This window comes from Choristoneura fumiferana, chromosome 24 (assembly GCF_025370935.1).
Source record: "Choristoneura fumiferana chromosome 24, NRCan_CFum_1, whole genome shotgun sequence".
In the NCBI taxonomy this organism is placed as follows: domain Eukaryota; kingdom Metazoa; phylum Arthropoda; class Insecta; order Lepidoptera; family Tortricidae; genus Choristoneura; species Choristoneura fumiferana.
The window spans coordinates 13,375,654-13,395,878 of NC_133495.1; the positions used below are offsets into that span (position 1 = coordinate 13,375,654).

Sequence of the window (20,225 nt, forward strand, 5' to 3'; positions counted from 1 at the left end):
ACATTGTATTGCGTCTGGTCAACTATTTCTTACCTAGCAAATAGTCCAGTACAATAGTCTGGGAGCCGCAAAATAAATTGTTTTACTGCCACTTTATTTGCGTGTCGTCAATTGTTATTCTAGCACAAATTGTAAAGAGATTACAGTTCACGAGCCGCAATACAATGTTGCTGTGGCCTCCAATTCTAAATTAAATGAAGTATAAAAACCTATAAGATAAATCACACCTCAATCCAAAGTAGAAACATCAACATATTAATAAACGAGCTATGGACCGAGCCATGCTCGAGTTTCTCTGAGAGGTAGAATCCGCAACGAGGCTGTCCGATACAGAGAAATAAGGTCATCGATATAGCTCCGAGAATTAGCAAGTTGAAGTGGCTGGCCATATCTGCCGAAGAACCGACTGTCTACTTATTGTCCATAAATCAAATGGTGCCACACTGCACCCTTAAGCTTCTTCTGTCTTTTTATTTGTCAAATTAAGCCGTATTATGTTAGAAAATTAAAATTGTCATGTTACAAACACAAAGGCAACATATTACTCGACAGTATATGTAGTTTTAATACCCACGTTAACATTCAGTTGAACAGTTGTGGTGACTTACTTAAAGCTTTTTTTTTGTTGCAGGCGGATGGGCGTCTCCAATCTCCCAAAATCCAGCCACCTCGACCCTCTCCCGAACGCGTCGCAGGTCAGCCGTTATTATTGATACCTATTATTTAAGGGCCTACGCTAGCTGCCGCGGTTTGCACGGAACGGGCTGACGCCTATCGAAAAATAGTACGTCGGTGCCCTGACATTAATATCCACTTTTCTATGCAACTAGTATACAAAAAGTAGATATATAAGTAAGGGAACCGACCGTACGAGCAGCCCTAACAGCGAGCATCGCGTGCGACGGATTGTACCATCAGCCAAATATGTGGTCTACCACCCTAATGTTGATAATGGTTTGCATGTCATAAAACAATGAAGCCAATAGACGTGTCTGTCAACTTGAGAGTTTGACTTTAGTTTGTGACTTTAGCGACATATTCATTTGATATGAACTTGTTTAAAAATTGATAGACCACTATTTGGCTGATGGTTTCATGATTGGTTTTTTGGAGTCTTTTTGTATTTTTTATTTCAACTCCAAATTTGTTACTTTTACGGGTATCCCGTGAAACCATATCGAAACGAGATCGAGATGTTTTGGATAATGATAATAATAATAAAAATTTAATTAACAATTTAATTTGATTGCTTAGTAGCGACATCTCTTGTCTGGGTGAGCGGTTGGTTCCGAAAGAGAGTGACGTCTCTCGATGAGAGCGGAACATAGATGTCGCTAGTGCTACTGCATAAGTAGCGTAGTAGAAATAAGCAACCTGAGACAGTAGTAGTGTAGTTTATTGTCCTGATGCATAGGACAATAATACGGACGGACAGACTGATAGACAGATATGACGAATCGATAAGGGTTCCGTTTTTTTCCGGTTACGGGCCCCTACTCTAGAACTATAACACGATTCGTGTTTTTCATTTTATGTTTTTTTTTGTTGGACAAAAAAAACTACGTCTCCAATATTTTATAATAACTAATCTAAATGAGGGAATAAATAGTTTTTTTTTATCCAGGAAACTACCCCATTGGCACTATTTTGTTTTTGTTTTCTGGCAAAGAACGATATTTTATGTTTATTTAGCTACTTTATTATGAAAGGTTTGATTCTGTTTTAACAATAATTCAAAATCTTGAACGCATATTTTAAAATTACCGATTTTTTATTTTAATATGGCAACAGTTTGCAAACGAAGATTTTTAAAACAGAACCAAATGAAGGAGGGGATGGAAAGCTCAAATGAAACCGACTGCACCTCTCTCTGTCGACAGCGAAGAAAACGAAAGGTTGTGATTTAATTATAACGTTTATCTATTAACGAGAAATATATTGAAATTATTTACGTGGAATAGTACATTTCATTAATTGCGGAATGAATGCGAGTTTTAATAATACGCCACAAATCTGCTAGATGTCGGAAGTAGTCTTATATGTACGTCGTAGTTTACCTGTTACTTACTAGATGGCGATGCACGCGCGTAAATACTGGTAAATACGTAAAAGTTTTAAGGTGCGGAATGAAGGAGGGGAGCGAGGAAGTCGGAACGTAATGTAACAAGGTCATTCAGATAGGGGACGCCCTTAACAGACCTCTCGACACTAACGCCATCTAGGGATATTATTCAACTGAGTTCGTAAGTGAGTGAGGCTTACAATTATTAGTAGGAATTGTCCATGGATGGCTTCTTATTTTGACTTGTCCACCAGGTGCTGACGGAAGTATGACAGTGGCTCGCGGCGATGGCTCCCCTGAGCGGCTTGGTGGCGCGCTCCGCCGGCTGCACTACAAAGCGACCCGGCGGGCCCACTCGGCCGCCGCCGTGGCCCGCCACCACAGCGCTGCCAGCACGCCACCCAAGGTCAGACATAGTTATGTAGACCATACGTAGACAACAGACGGCAAATTCCATACACCTTAGTAGTAGTGGTTATTTTACTTATATACAAAATTTTCGAATTTTATTAAATTAATGATTATAATACAGGGACAACTATAAAAAAGGTAGGTATATTAGGTACAATAAAATTAAATAAGCTAAAACTATTATAAATCTAAAAATGGACCCTGCGGCATGGTACCAAAGATGCTGGCAGCATTTCCCCGCTGGATCGCAAGACTGATGCGTTGAGCGAGGAAACTGTCAGCTCTTCGGTCTCCTGTGGTATCTCTGAGTCTCTTTGATAGATCTTTGAAGAGACTCAGAGCGCCAGGGCCCCTCGGACCAAGGGTACAAAATCATATTCGGCACCGAGACCACTGTATTTTCCTGCTTTGGCAGTTTCTGCCATTTCTGCTGCTGCTGCTGCCCTTATTGATGTTCGGTGGAGATGAGACGGAGCCAGTGTGTCAACACAAGTTGCATCCCACACTAGCACACGTCCCATACTCGTTATTTTATTATTTGTGATCAAGTGCGGGCAGTTCGAAGGACTCGCGCTGGTAGGCAAACTTTGACACCCCACACTTCAGTCTACTCGTGATCACGGCCGCCGTAATTTGGCCGAAACGTCGAGGTAAATGTTACTCGCAATAAAATAAAGTTTAACACAAACGAGATTGAAAAGGAGCAGGTGTTCGATTCTGAGAAATATTTGACAATAGCACTTCGTAGCTTTTCGTAGCTGTCTACGGCGTAGCAAGCTACGAAGAGCAATTCAATGGAATGTCAACATTGTAGATACAGATGCCTATTAATGCCTATAAGGTAAATGTCCGAATGCTCGACACGCCAATGCCCAATAGACGACACCCTGTCATCTCTATTGCTAATGAAATGACAAGATATTAAGATGCCAACTATTGGGCCAGTGACGAGCACTCGTACACATATCACTAGCAAAATTTTAATAGTTAAATAATGCAATATCGCGGTCATTAATAATTTTATGAATTAAAGTCGGGTTTTGTTCCGCGTACCTTGGTTTTATCGAAGCTCGATATTTCGGCACAGTTGCATGATCGTCTTCGTGATAATACGAAAAAAAGTGAGTGATACTGTGAGTGTATTTTGCCGTGACTTTAAAGTGAGTTCGAGTTCCAGTAGTAGTGGGCAACTTGTTAAGAACAGGGTAGATCGGTTACGTCCGAATTATTTTTCTAACTGACAGTTATACCAGCATACCCTCAATTCTCCAGTCGTCTTGTGCGTACGCGCACTGCGCGCCGCCGCTCTGCTCGCGCGACTACCCGACAAAACTGGCACCGGCACACAACTACCCGCGTTTTCATCATCATTTTCATTACAACTGTCAAATGTAGAGTAGCACACAACACTAACAACATCGCTCTGTAAAGGTACGTTCACACACATCGATGACGCAGCACAACATGCGAAGCGAAACATGTCGAGCTAAACTCGATTTAAGACGTGAGTTATCCGGGTCAATATATTTAATATGTGTTCACTTAGATTTAATTTTCTCTGCTCTAAGAGAATCAGATTTGAGTATTTAATATCATAACTATAGTTGGGTTAAATATTACCATAATGGTCTCGCCGAAAACCAGCGCTGGCTCCACCCGAGGAGTACGCAGATTATGCCGAGGCGGGCGGGACCATTTCGGGCACAAACAAATATTTTGTATTTTTATTCTTTTACATATATTTTTGTGATTGTTTTACCTATTATTTTCATAGTTTTTAGTCGCATTAATTTCCTTTCTACACGCGCCATTAAAATGCAACTGTCTTTCCAATTCAGTGTATTATCAACAGCAATATCCCGCGGCTAGTGGCTGTATATTGGCTTCCCGGGGCGCCGCTTCCTGTGAAGCCTTTTACCCATTTCCGATGAGTCGCTAATAAGTTTCTCGTAGGTGTATTGGAAACTTTTATTGTTCGATAAATACAACGACAAAACTAAATTGCTCGTCATTGTCAACTGAATAATTTATCTCCATTTCTTCCGTGGATGTCGTAAGAGGGACAATAGGTTAAGATATACCGTAGGCGACAGGCTAGCAAACTGTCTGTATTGTACCTTTTTTGTCAAACTAAATCTAAAATTGCAAAACGTGGCTCCGAAGCCGTAACGTTTCTTGTGCTCTGCCTACCCCATAATTGGGAATACAGGCGTGAAGTTTGTGTCTGTGTGATAATTTATTGAATCAGGCGTTACTTTGCGGGGGTCCATATTAATGAACAAAGGTCGCAGGTAAGCAAATTATTTAATTGTTTTAGTTTATTTCACTATTGATTGAGACTATACAAACACAAACTCAAACTCACAACATTTATTGACATAAAAAACACACTACATCACAACAAAGACCCAGTGCAGTAAAAACATAAATAGAAGAAGAGTTATTTTTTGTGGTGAGAGGCTACAATAGAGATCTATAAACGTCTCCAATTTTTTTTTAATTCTTTCCATTTTTTAATTTATTACGGTGAAAGCATTCCACACAATACAATACAATACAATACAATTACTCTTTATTGTACACCAGAAATAGTGAGCGATACAGAAAACAGGTACACAGAGAAAATTACAAGGTAAGCAATAGGCGGCCTTATCGCTTAAGAGCGATCTCTTCAACGCAACCTTTTTGTTTGCCAGGCTTTGCTCAGGGACTATTAATGCTAGAAAGCTTTAAATTTGCACGAATATATAATGTAAACTATGCCGAAAAATTGGTACAATTAAAAATTTTAAAAAATTTTTAGAGTACCTCCCATAGACGTAAAGTGGGGGTGTTTTTTTTTTCTCATCCTTGTAGCATGGAGTATCATTGGATAGGTCTTTCAAAACCATTAGGGGGTTGCTAAAACGATTTTTTGATTCAGTGATTTGTTTGCAAAATATTCAACTTTAAAGTCCAAATTTTCATTAAAATCGAGCGTCCCCCCCCCCTCTAAAATCTAAACCGGTGGGTGGAAAAATTTGAAAAAATTCAGGATGGTAGTAAGTATTGATCAAACTTACAAGGAAAACTATAACGGTTAAGTTTTCTTGAGAATTATTAGTAGGTAGTTTAAGAGGAAATAGCTGCCTAGGTACCTATAACCTAAACTTGGAATATTCCGTACAAATGATTACTTATTTTTTTCGTAATGGCTACGGAACCCTATTTCGGGTGTGTCCGACACGCTTTTAGCAAGTTTTTATATGTAAATTTTCTCTTTTATTCTATACCTAATGTAATTTATATGTATTTTATTTGTAATTATACATTTTAGTTTATTTTGAAAAATAACTTTCTGCGAAGTTTCTTGCGGCGCATTTCTTGGCAATGATGGTCTTTTTGAAAGCGCTGGTAGTTTAAAAAAAAGTGACGTTAACTAGTGACTTTCCCCCTTATTCATAAAACTTAACAAGCCTATGTTAACTAACAAATGCTTTGTCTCTTTCTAACAAATACAAATGTCGAAGTGACAGATAAGGACAAACGAATTTTAGCGGCATTTTAACTAAAATAGGTTTGATTGTCGTTTATGAATAAGGGGGTTTGACTTTTGATTGAATAATGACGACAAGTGCATTACCAGTAATGACATATGGATCCGAGACGTGGTGTTTCACTATAGGTCTTATAAATAGGCTCAGAATTGCTCAGCGAGCTATGGAGAGAGCTGTGCTTGGGGTGTCTCTACGGGATCGAATCAGAAATGAGGAGATACGTAGAAGAACAAGGGTCATCGACATAGCCAAGCGAATGAGCTCGTTGAAGTGGGCAGGCCATATAGCACGGAGAACAGATGGTCGTTGGAGCCGAAAGGTTCTCGAGTGGAGACCGCGGATCGGCAAGCGCAGCGTATGACGTCCACCAACGAGATGGACGGATGACCTGGTTAAAGTCGCGGGTTCACGGTGGATGCAAGCCGCTTCCAAACGAGGAAACTCGAGGTCTATGGGGGAGGCTACTATGTCCAACAGTGGACATCCTATGGCTGATATGATGATGATGAATGACGACAATAATATATTTGACACCAACAAATAATTGAATTAGAGCAGGCGCAGGAAGTAGTTCAGTGTGAAAAATCCGAAGACCGAATTATCTCACCAATGGATTTAGAATACAAAAGAATGACTCTTTATTGAACATCAACACATAGTAAGCAGTGCTGAAAACACAGGTGTATAAAGATTTTCCAAGGTAAGCAAAATAGCAAGCAAGCATCGGAAGTAAGAGTAGGAAGCATCGTGGGCAAAACGGATTCGGGTCAAATATCATCTCCAACTGACCGGTTAAGTTTTTGGTCCATTTTTTATTCCGAGTTCCTTTTTTAAAGAAAGAAAGAAGACAACTTTGTACGTGACAACATGGAATAAGTAAAAAAATAAAAAATTGCATGTCACGAAATGGTCGCAAATCAAACTGCCGCTGATCTTCCTTTGTGACCATCTGGTCACTCATAGTTAAAAAAAGTGAAGTGAATTTGTTAAGGGGAATGAATTTACTACAAACTAGAAAAATATTTTAATAAATATTTCAGCAATAATTTGTAGGTCCCGTAGCTTTTTAACACCACAGAAGTAAATGATAAGATTCACACAAAATACAGAAACGAGCAACTTTGCCTATCAACTTACCTAATTTTACCAGTCTTGCCCACCGGATAATTAATTTGTCTTCTTTATAGTATCTAAACGGATTCAATTGTAGCCCAAACTTTGCTGACAAAGGCCCGCCATTTTGCCCTGTCCTACTTTAACAACTTAGCCAAACTTGGCAACTTGGCGATTAGCAGTTAATTGTGTTTTTAATTACACCTATAAATATATTATGAAGAACGCTTTGATAGCGCTTTTAAATTAAGTAATTTAAAAGATAGATGCGATGAAATTTTAGAGTATTTAAAAGGTTTTTGTGGATTGTTTCTGAAGTCTTTTTGTATTAATTTTGGAACCATTTATACACCTAAAGGGTATATGTAGGTATCTGTCAGTACGTAAAATGTTAAAATAACCTACTAGAATATAATGGTGCTCCCACACTGGCTGTTATAAGTGTTATATAAAGTTATATATAAAACTTATAACAGCCAGTGTGAGAGCACCATAAGTTGATGTCCTATGTATGTCCTTCCCAGTCCCAGCCAAGCACAAGCTGAGACTGGTACCCATTGCCAATTTCTTAAGCAACCCAGATAATTTGAATTTTAAGTTTAACCGATTTGTTTTGGCAGTAAATATTTTTTCCCGGCGTCGTGTTATTCTTAGATGTTCTTGGCTATTTTTGAACATCGAAAACAATTTTATATAAAAAAAAACAAAGCAATTTAATTGGATCTCAGTTCTAATATGAGTCGGGGTAACTGTGAAATCTGTAGGTATATCTTTTAATTGTGTTGGCATAGAAGTTTGATTTTTTAACTGCTCCAAGAGATAGCAGCATCTAATATTAAGTACCTGGGTGACCGAGCTTTGCTCGGGTTAAAACGTGATAACTAAGCTTTTTCCCAGAGATAACACCAAGCTAGATCGACTTGTCATCCCTAAAACCCCCTACATACCAAATTTCATCGAAATCGTTGGAGCCGTTTCAGAGATTCTGACTATATATAAATATAATATATAAAAGGTGTAACAGGAACAAAAATTAAACCACAGCTTCCACACTTCATCTTGAGCTAATTTAGTTCTTCAACTTTTGAAATAACTTGTATTATGATTTTTATTTTATTATAGTTTAAAATTTAATTAGACTAGCAATGTTTTGCGAAATCCGTCATTTTGTTACGTGACAGGCGATGTCATTTAGGCTATTGGATGCCAAACCTACATTGAAAATACCATTTAAGTAATTTGTTTGGAATAAACATAATGATAAGTTGCAGAACTAAAGTTGTTCCATTTGAGTAGCAGAACCTGGATTTTAATTTTTGGCTCCTGATACAGGGCCCACCCGGAAGAATTGCTCGATTAAAGGAATTAGATAGATATACATATAGATAGACTTCAACTTGATTTGATATCTATAAGCGTTCCTGAGAAGGTATTGACAGACGGATAATAAAATGTCGATATAACGGTTTAATTTTTGCCGATTAAGGTACAGAACCCTAAAAAGAACTCCGAGCGAAGTTTGTTTGTTTAGGTACTGTGGCACTGACACCATGTGTTATTTCTACTTATTGTACAAAATGTAAAAATTTGATTCAAAGTTTCAAAAATAAGTACCACAGACTCTTATTCCGACACAATAAGGCCGCAGTAACATACTTATTTTTGCACTTAACTGTAATACTTCAAAGTGACACGTCGATTTGATTTCGCGGGCTGCGTCGCTGTATGAATTATCTCTCTAATACATCACGTTCATTACTTCCACCTCGGATCTCGTATGAGTCAAGCCAATTTCCCCCCGCCAGCGGAAATTATTACCCTCAAAAGGTTTCTCAGAAACGAGGCAATATAATAAATTCTTGCAAAGGTCACAGCTCAGTAAACAGGCAAAAGGGTAAGCCAAAACATGATTTTGTAACGCCATTAATCGAGCTTACACTTAACATACCGTAAACTGCTTCAACTTTGCCTTCTGGCCCCAACATTGCCTGATACGGTTTAGAGTCGACAACATAGCACCCTTTAGGTTTGTAAACTTTTATCCCCCCGTAATAATAATTCCCGTGTAGATAAAAGCGTAAAACCTATAAGAGTGCTAAGTAATCGACTTTAAATCGAGTCAGGCAATGTTGGGGCCAGAGGGCAAAGTTGAAGCAGTTTACGGTACATCATAACTCTCAGTTTGCTTTACCGTTGTAAGTCAACCAGTAAGTATAGTTTTTATCTTTGTAACAAGACCAGCATTTGCCCGCCACTTTGCGCAGAATTCAAATCTGTGGTGAACATGTTCAAATGTTTCATTGATTAAAAGTTCCTAATAACCCTCCTTCCGTTAGCTGGGTAAAAAAATTACAATGGTTCACACGAAGGTACAATACAGTACTACTCTCTATTACTCTACTTTTTATTGTGCACCACATTAAAGCAGTAGGTACAGAAAATAGAAACACTACAAAAATTACCGAAAAAATACCTAATGAAATAAATGAATTTCAGCTCCTATTTCATAATTTTAGGATTTGATTTATAGGTGGTAGGACCTTGTGCAAGGTCCGCCCGGATTGCTACCACCATCTTGCTCGCCAATCCTGCCGTGAAGCAGCAGTGCGCCACTGTTGTGTTTCGGCGTGGAGAGTAAGACAGCCGGTGAAAATTACTGGCACTTGAGGTATCCCATCTTAGACCTCTAGGTTGGCAACGCATCTGCAATACCCCTGGTGTTGCAGATATGGCGGTGGGTAACTCTTACCATCAGGAGACCCACTTGCTCGTTGCCATCCAGTCGACTATACAAAAAATTGATTTTACAAAATCGCTGATAAATTTATTTCTAATTTCAAAATGACAGTTCCCATACAATTCCCAAACAAAGTTACACAAAATTCAAATTAATTCAAAATCATTTATTTCACAGGATTTTAGGTACAATAAGATCATAAAAATAGCACAAAAATCACTAAAATCTACACAAATGGCATGTGAAATTAGGGAATACATTCACTTGTAGTCTAAAAACTCTGAAGACTATAAAAAGCATTTTTCGATCAACCTTTTTCAGGCTGTTTTAAATTTTATGAAGGTTAGGTCTTTTATTGTGTCAAGCAGCTTGTTAAATATTTTGATACATATTATATAACTATTCTTAGCAACCAGCGACAATCTTGACAGTGGAATGTACAATTTATTGCGATATTGCGAACGAGAAGGATTTTTATACATTCCTTTAGCTTGATCAAACATTATGGGCGTTCTATATACAAATAAACATGCATCCAATATATACAGACATGGTAATGTTAGAATATTATATTAAAAAAAGGGTCTAAATGAATCACAAACAAAAATGTATATGCCAAAAAATACCTGAGTAGGTACAAATACAAAATTGTGTAAAAATAGTCTAATCTCGGTCATAGGGTAACCACGCGCTGACGAAGGGTGGGCAAATTGGGATAAAGGAACCCTTTTTGACACATTTTATGGTTTGACAAATATTGGTCACAACATGGCTTGACATCTGAGATTTTTATTTCATAAGCATATACCTAGTGCCATCCACGAAGACGCGTGATTTTGTCAAAATTAGACATTAATGACATTGTAATAAGAGTCACGGCATGCGTCATCGTGGATGACTCTACCTATACCTACTCGTACTATGGGGATTCGATTTGTAGCATTCGAACATGGCGGATGTAGACAATATCTAATTTTGTTTTTTCTGTTTCTTTGGCTAGTTGAAGTATAATTTTGATAGTGTTTTATGCGGCGAACAGTGATCACAAAATTCTATATTGCTCTCGTGTCTGACATTTTTGAATGCGCAAGTTGTCTCCACGTGGTTTCTGGAATTTTACTATCAAGTTGCAAAAACTACAATCACCGTACAACGTCCCTCTCAAAGAGAGTTTACTTTGACACTAGCGAAATTGTCCTATTAATTAGGACAGAAAAGCCATATTTTAAACAAGAGAAGAAGAAGAAGAAGTATACCTACTACGCTTTCATTACCCAAGTACGGAGGAGCCCAAAAGGAGGGTTTATTTATTTATTTATTAATAAAATTAACATTTTCAGAGTTACAGAATGAACCAAAGCGCCTATAAAGCTAGTACCTAATTAGTTAAAAAACAAAAAGAAAAATCTAAAACTATTAACAATAGAGGAGAGAGGGTTATGTTTTCACAGTCATGGATATACTTATATTATTATGAACGTGTAATATGCTACAGCGTATCGGTTACGATAATCTTTTTGCGGCTTCACTAATGATTCACAACTAACGTTTGGCAACCTGATTAATTTCGCAACTGTTTACTATTTCTGGGACTGTAAATATACCTAATCTAAATAAAGGGTTCTACACGATGGCTCTGAAATAAATCCTGAAATATTTACAGTTTCAGACACAAACCTTATATCGAGATAGACCGTAAGAGTTTACATACCTTGCGTGTAAAAAGTTTGATCCACGGTCAAAGTTTTGTCCGACCTAAGGGTGAAGTCGCATCAATCAGCATCGAATCGCATTTTGTAATACAAAAACGCAATATTGTATGAAGATGCGTCCGCATCAATTCACCCTTCCGCATGCGGACGCACTTCAGTTCCAACGGCGTCCTCAAGATGATAGCAAGCAGATTTGACTGAGCTTATGTGAATCACTGTTGCATGGCTCACCACAATAAGAACGCCAGGTACGACACCTATTGACAGATGATCAGTGTAGCGAAATTTTAAAAATATCAGCGTCTTTCTTTTTAGTTAGTCTTAGTTTTAGATAGTTGGCCATTGTTTTAATTGTTGGACATATAAGGTTTTTATTCGGAATTTACAAATGTGAATATATTGATTAATTAATTTGACTTTGTTAGTGAATTTTATAATATTATTTATTTTTAAATTTAATTCCTGTAAATCGATTAATGATAGTGCCATGTAAATACTAATTCTAGCATGTAAGTGTACTGTAATACTAACAAATTATGGGTTGTATGCCTGAAATAAATAAATTAATTAATTAACTTCATACAAAATTGCGTTTTTGTATTAAAAAATGCAATTCGATGGCTGATAGATGTGACTTCATCCTAAATCTGCGATGCGCTTTGAAAAAGCCGTCGCTCGAGTCGCGGCGGCACGCTTTTGAATCGGCTCCGCGCGCCTTTGAATCGGTACCGTGCGGTCTTGATTTCCCATCACTAAATCTCGCTCGTGACGTCATCGTAGGTACGAAAAATTCGACACGCTAGGTTCTCATACAGCAAGGCTACTACGAAACTCGTAACTCGAAGTTCGTGTCGTGCGGTCCCTCTCACTCTCGTATCAAACAGTGTAAGTGTCAGAGGGACCGCATGACACGAACTTCGAGTTTCGAGTTTCGGAGTAGCCCAGCAGTTTGAAGCGCTCCTTTCTTCTATCTTCTCGGTTATAAGGTCTGTGGTTTCAAATGAGTCAGGTTACCCAACGTTATTTGCAAAATGAACCCTTTTTAGGGTTCCGGAGCGAAAATGGCAAAAACGGAACCCTTATAGTTTCGCCATGTCGGTCTGGCTGTCTGTCTGTCCGTCCGTCTGCGGCTTTTCTCAGGGACTATCAATGCTAGAAAGCTGTAATTTTGCACGAATATGTACGTAAACTATGCCGACAAAATGGTACAATAAAAAAAAAACAACTTTTTAGTGTACCTCCCATAGACGTAAACTGGGGGTGATTTTTTTTCCTCGTCCAACCTTGTAGTGTGGAGTATTGTTGGATAGGTCTTTTAAAACCATTAGGGGGTTGTTAAAACGATTTTTCGATTCAGTGATTTGTTTGCAAAATATTCAAATTAAAAGTGCAAATTTTCATTAAAATCTAAAATCTAAATTCAGGATAAAACTATAACGGTTAAGTTTGCTTGAGAATTATTAGTAGTTTAAGAGTAAATAGCAGCCTAAGGTATAAAATATACCTAAATCGTTAAAAAAAAATTAAATACGAAATCCTTAGAAAAAAAATCCTTTTTTTTTCGTAATGGCTACGGAACCCTATTTTGGGCGTGTCCGACACGCTCTTGGCCGGTTTGGCTTGTATTACAGTCTAGTTTTAGTTTGCCAATTTAGTAAGTAAGTATTAGTATTATTCGTTAGTTATTATTATTGACTTCTGTAAGCTTGAAGATGAAAGTTAAAATTAGTTGATTTTTTTAGACGGTGCTCGTTTACAATAAAAGTAACAATTCGGTTGCTTAAAAGGGATTCTATTATTTTATTTATAACATTTTGAATTACATTCTGCTTGCTGATTATACTGAGTCAATTGTGGGTTCTATTTCAATACTAAAAATTAAAAAAAAAACATACAAACGTAAAATTTGCTACTTAGATTCGTAATTGACTGACAAACAGGAACGTCCTAATTTTTTTTGGTAAATATTGAGGTCATAACACAAACAACGTTCTGTTAGTAGTAAAGGTAGAAATAATATTTATTCTGTAAATTGCTACATGACTACATGGAGTGGCATAACAGAATTTTCAATAACAACAAAATAACTTTAACACAGCTTTACAAATAATACATATACAATGAGACAATATCTCACTACTAATTTAAATGCGAATGACTGTATGTTCTTGTATGTTTTTTATTCGTTTACTACAATAGCTGGACGTATTTGGAATCTTGTAATGGGCGCTCTACACTTAGTCCGCGGATCACGGCGCGATTTCGCGGAGCGAACTTGCCGCGAATTTAACAACGACTCTACACTCGCAATGGTTCGCGGTATTTTCACAGTTATGTTCGCAACGTTAAATGAAATGGACGTTGAAGTAGCTGTTGCTGCGTCCCTAACTTTATGCGCGTTAGCGTACTACAACTATGTACATATTAAAAATAAAACGCAAATTAAGAAACGGTGGAGAAAACGAAGGTGGTGGATGACAAGTATCCATCGTAATCGATTTTTCACCAATTTCACAACGACGGTGCAGGTCCAAACACTCGGTCGCGGACTGCGAGTGTGTGGAGTCATATGCACGTTCGCGTCGCGTTCGCGCTTCGCGCTCCCTTTGACGCGGGACGAAAAACCGACCAAAATTGGGAACAAAGCGCGAACCGCGAAGAATATGCGAAACGGCTCTACACTTAGCGTTCGCGCCCCTTCGCAGCCATTGCGCTCGGATTGCTGGGAAAAAACAAGTTACTTCTTAACACGCTTTACTTGAATGTAGTCTTTTATTTTTAATGCGCTGTAAAATTCAAATTATAAAAAAATACACAAAAAGACATAAAAGGCACAAAAATTACATACACAAAAATTAATTAGGGATTTTTGAAAGTCGTCTTAGTACCTACGCTAAAACGACGGAACCCTGCACCCTTCGGCCAGATTAGCGAATAAGACACATTATGCAAATCGCTACCTAAGCAACGTATACAAAAACTATTCGAGCCTCAAAACCACCCATTGGGGACTGAAAACGCGGCGTTTATGCAAAACTAACGGTTTTCCGCGCTACCCGAATATTCCTTTGCGCACTAAAAAGAAAATAAACCGCTTTAGAAAGCAAGTTGAGAGAATCGAGATAGCAGAAAATTGTGTAGGTAGGTACGCTTTTGAGCTGTCTTAAGCCCGATTCAAACCAGCAAGGAAAAATCGTGCAAGCTGAAAAAAAAATACATTTATTCACAACACAACAATAGACAATAATATTATTAAGTACGATGTTTTGTAGCTTTAGCCATTAAAGTTTATTTACTTATTTATTAAAGGTTGTTTATTGAATTATTAGTACCCACTCTTATCTTTATTCATCGGCTAGTGGGAACCCTGTGCTCTTGGGGCCAAACCGGTTTCGAGTCAACGGTGCCCAACGGAATATGAACGCTCATGTAACATGATAAGTTTCAATTTCGCGTGCAAGTCGTAAGAGTAGGCAACGATTTATACCTAAACTTGACTTTTGTTCGAGAGAATCCCTTCTGTACGGTAGTACTATTACTGAAGAGTTCCGTCCTGCGGAGACGATCCTTGCCGGACTAACAGTATGTTACTACCAGATTATTGTGTTGTCACGCAATTATTATTTACATAAATATGCCAAATTTCAAGTGAATCCCACAAATTGGAAGTTGGTTGAATTAAACTTGCAAGATTTGTCTACAGACAGACAGATAGACAGACAACCTGACAGGCGAAACTAAATAAAAGCTTGTAAAAAAAGTAACGTGAATAGCTGACTAACTGACTAACAGAGTAAAGCCAACCACCACTTTAATTTTTGGGAAATCACATGGATTGTTAGCGAAGCCTACTACTGATTTCGTCAGCGGGAGTGTACGGAGGGCGCGGGCGCGGGGGGTTATTGTGCCGGCAGTTTCTATATAGCAGGGTTTCTTAAAGTGGGGTCCACGGACCCCTTAGGGGTCCGTAGCATGTGTTTCAGGGGTCCGCAGTAGGTCAGTCTGTAAACATAATTCATTAGGAAATTGTGTTTTAAACTTGACGTGTCACGCGACTCATTGTCGCTGTCGGGTGGCGAATTGAATAGTATTCAATACGTAATCACTGCGCTTAGGAGCTAAGGCTTTTTTAATTTCCATCAATATTTTTTGACAGGGGTCCGTGGAATTGCTTAAATTGCTAAAGTGGTCCGTGACTGCAAAAAGTTTAAGAAACCCTGCTATATATGTACTTTTATACTCTTTGGCCGGCAGAGCCCAAACCGCAATCCTTCAGGACGGACGCGTAAAGACAATTTGTGCTCGCCTATTATTAAGATATTTGTGATTTTTAACCCCCGACGAAAAAGAGGGGTGTTATAAGTTTGACCGCTATTGTGTGTGTGTCGTGTGTCTGTGTGTCTGTCTGTGGCACCGTAGCTCTTAAACGGGTGGACGATTTGAATGCGGTTTTTTTTATTTGAAAGCTGGTTTTCTAGCGATGGATCTTAGACATGATTTATCAAAATCGGTTCAGCCGTTTCAAGATCATCAGATCTTTTGTTCGCTGCGGTAGGAATCTTAGACGCATAATGGATATTTACTTTACTTTCAAACATATTTGGGACTAAAATTTGACACACCCATGTATGCTATATAGCTATGCAAGATTATGGATTCTCGGCCTGATGCTGCAGCCAGGATATCCAGAACACTAGTAGGTACACTCTTAATAAAACTATAGCAGATATATCGTGTTTAGGGTCGTTTTGATCAGTATTTGATTCTACAAACAATGCAATGGTGGCAACAGGATGAGCTGATGCTGCAGCCAGGATATCTAGCACAATAGTACACTCTATAAAAAATAATAGCACATATGTCGTGTTTGGATTCGTTTTGATCAGTAATTGATTCTACATACAATGCAGTGGTGGCAACACGACGAGCTGATGCTGCAGCCAGATATTCAGCACACCAGTATACTCTTGAAAAAATAATAGCAGATATGTCGTGTTTAATTCCTTTGATCAGTATTTGATTCTACATACAATGCAATGGTGGCAACACGATGAGCTGATGCTGCAGCCAGGATATCCAGCACACTAGTAGGTAGACTCTATAAAAAATAATAGCACATATGTCGTGTTTGGATTCGTTTTGATCAGTAATTGATTCTACATACAATGTAGTGGTTGACAACACGACGAGCTGATGCTGCAGTCAGGATATTCAGCACACCAGTATACTCTTGAAAAAATAATAGCAGATATGTCGTGTTTAATTCCTTTTGATCAGTAATTGATTCTACATACAATGCAGTGGCGGCAACACGACGAGCTGATGCTGCAGCCAGGATATGCAGCACACTAGTATACTCTTGGAAAAATAATAGCAGATATGTCGTGTTTGATTCCTTTTGATCAGTATTTGATTCTACATACAATGCAATGGTGGCAACAAGATGAGCTGATGCTGCAGCCAGGATATCCAACACACTAGTACAGTTTAAAAAAAAATATATCAAAGTTTAAAAAACATAAATAAAAAACTTAAATTTAAAATTTAAAAAACCCCGACGTAAAAAACGCCAGCAAGAATAAAAATAAAAACGCCGAAAAAAACGCTGCTTGAAAAAGACAATTAAAAAGTAAAAAATAATTATGCGCTACCTAGCTGTTGCCCGCGACTTCATCTGCGAAGAATTCGTTTATCTCTATCCGCGGGGACTATGCTGATTTCCCGCAAAATTAGCCTAAGTTAATTTAGTATAAAGTATCTAGTAAATTTTTTTATCTAAGCGTTGTCGGTGTCGGGGACCGCTAAGGTTAATACTTTAAAAAAAATACAACATATTTACTTTCATGTTAACTTAGCGGTCCCCCGACACCGACAACGCTTAGATAAAAAATATTACTAGATACTTTATACTAAATTAACTTAGGCTAATTTTGCGGGAAATCAGCATAGTCCCGCGGGATAGAGATAAACGAATTCTTCGCAGATGAAGTCGCGGGCAACAGCTAGGTAGCGCATAATTATTTTTTACTTTTTAATTGTCTTTTCAGCAGCGTTTTTTTCGGGCGTTTTTATTTTTATTTTTGCTGGCGTTTTTTACGTCGGGGGTTTTTAAATTTTATATATTACAAACGTTTTACCTGCAATAGTTATTTTATTTAACAGGATATTAAGTAGGTATAATCTCGGAATTTTACTATACCAACCAGAACTAAACAGGGGATACTTATGTCCAACAGTGGATGTCCTACGCTGATATAATGATGATGATGATGAACGATAACTAAAGACTTGCGAGCGGAGCCGTGAGTACAGCCATAACAAATTTATTATTGATCCTGCAGACCCAAATGACGCCAAAGATTTGCACGGTGCTAATTGTTCTCTGATACAAAGAAAACGAATATGTGGATATAATAATAACAGGCTGCTTTAATTAACATATGTAAATTGTTTTTTTTCTTCGAATATTTTAAATTGACGTAACAGCAAACGTCACACGTGTAACATATAATAGGTAGTGCCACCAGAGTTGAGTACATACAAGAACATACACACACACGCACACGCACACGCACACGCACACGCACACGCACACGCACACGCACACGCACACGCACACGCACACGCACACGCACACGCACACGCACACGCACACACAACACAAGCATCACGCCTGTATTCCCAAATGGTGTAATGACAGCGGCATTTTGAAATTTACTCATTTATTTAATTAATACTCCCTTTATGCAATCAGTTCTTCATGCAGCTGTGTGTGTAATCATAATCATTCACTTCAACTCTCGTGGCACTACCTATAACGAAGGTGGTCATTAATCTGTCATCTCCCAGGATAACAGGATCAAAGGAATTTGGGCACAAATTTGTGCCTCTGGGAAAGGACAGGTTAAGAGCGTAACTTTGAAAACCCAACTTCACACCTAGCTAACCTTTACTCCAACTAAGAAACAGTAAAAAAAAAGGATAAAAATCATAACCTTACAACGGTGTGTCATGTGAACGTACTTATAGTTTAACGATTTAAGCTTTCGTGATTTTCACTCATAGTCAAAATACCACGAACAAAACCACGGTGAGGTATTACTCGTGTGTTTAAGCATAATAAGTCCTGACTAAAAGTTTTTGGACCGTAACTATAAAATAAGCCCATCCCAGCCTATATACGTCCCACTGCTGGGCACAGGCCTCTCAGAACAAGAGGGCTTGGGCCATAGTTCCCACGCGGGCCCAGTGCGGATTGGGAACTTCACACACACCATTGAATTGCTTCGCAGGTTTGTGCAGGTTTCCTCACGATGTTTTCCTTCACCGCAAAGCTCGTGGTAAATTTCAAATGTAATTCCGCACGTGAATTTCTAAAAACTCAGGAGGTGCGAGCCGGGGTTTGAACCCACGACGACGACGGCTTGAGAGGCGATAGGTCAAACCACTATGCCAGCACGGCTTCGCACAAAAAAAAACCATAATAAATATCATCATCATCAACGCCAGCCTGTGCACGTCCCACGGGTAGGGCGCATATATATATATATAGTGCGCGTGTTGTAGCAGCCGCCGAGTCGTGTTGCTCCGAAGAGGAAGGGCTACGGATTAGCCCGATACATGTCGGGCTAAACTCGATTTAAGACGCGAGTTATCCGGGTCATTATATTTAATATGGGGTAAAATTACTTTCTTATAAGGTCAGAAAAAAATGTTTAGTAAAATTGAAAATCTCGTCGCCCCAATGAACGGACTCGCCACTTGTACCAACGATACCGTTACCCTTATCAGTTCGTTTCCCTCTTTTTTTGAAGTCAGTCAAAATAACCCCACATTTCGTACATTCTGGCCATCTTCAAATTTGGGGCGAATGGGCATTTAGGTATTGGGCAAGCGTGCTCCACCTCAGTCCACATCCTTGCTTACCATCAGGCGTGATTGTGGTCAAACGCTGGCCTGTTTGTATATGTAAAAACCGGCCAAGAGCGTGTCGGACACGCCCGAAATAGGGTTCCGTAGCCATTACGAAAAAATTAAGTAAATTAAGTAATATATAGGGGGGGTTAGGGGGGGGGGATGCTCGATTATAATAATAAAAAAAATATTTTTTATACGACTGGATGACAAACGAGCAAGTGGGTCTCCTGATGGTAAGAGATCACCACCGCCCATAAACATCTGCAACACCACGGGCATTGCAGATGCGTTGACAACCTAGAGGCCTAAGATAGGATACCTCAAGTGCCAGTAATTTCACCGGCTGTCTTACTCTCCCCGCCGAAACACAACAATGCAAGCACTGCTGCTTCACGGCAGGATTAGCGAGCAAGACGGTGGTAGCAATCCGGGCGGACCTTGCACAAGGTCCTACCAACCTGCAAACATACATTGCATTTGTAATTTAAAGTTGGATATTTCGCAAACAAATCACTGAATCAAAAAATCGTCTTAGCAAACTCCTAATGATTTTAAAAGACCTATCCAATAATACCCCACACAATAGGTTCGGACGAGAAAAAAAATCACCTCCACTTTACGTCTATGGGAGGCACCATATTTTTTTTTTTTAATTTTTAATTGTACCATTTTGTCGGCATAGTTTACTTATATATCCGTGCAAAATTACAGCTTTCTAGCATTGATAGTCCCTGAGC

The 20,225-nt window shown here is 38.6% G+C and overlaps 1 protein-coding gene across 1 annotated transcript in view; it reads left to right on the forward strand.

The window, feature by feature from the left end:
* LOC141441719 (uncharacterized) overlaps window positions 1–20,225 on the forward strand; it is a 162,232-nt gene that overhangs the window by 34,808 nt on the left and 107,199 nt on the right. Inside the window, 2 exon segments of the mRNA XM_074106546.1 lie at window positions 632–695; window positions 2,317–2,468. Of these exon segments, the coding sequence (XP_073962647.1) occupies window positions 2,331–2,468 (138 nt within the window). The 5' untranslated portion in view covers window positions 632–695; window positions 2,317–2,330.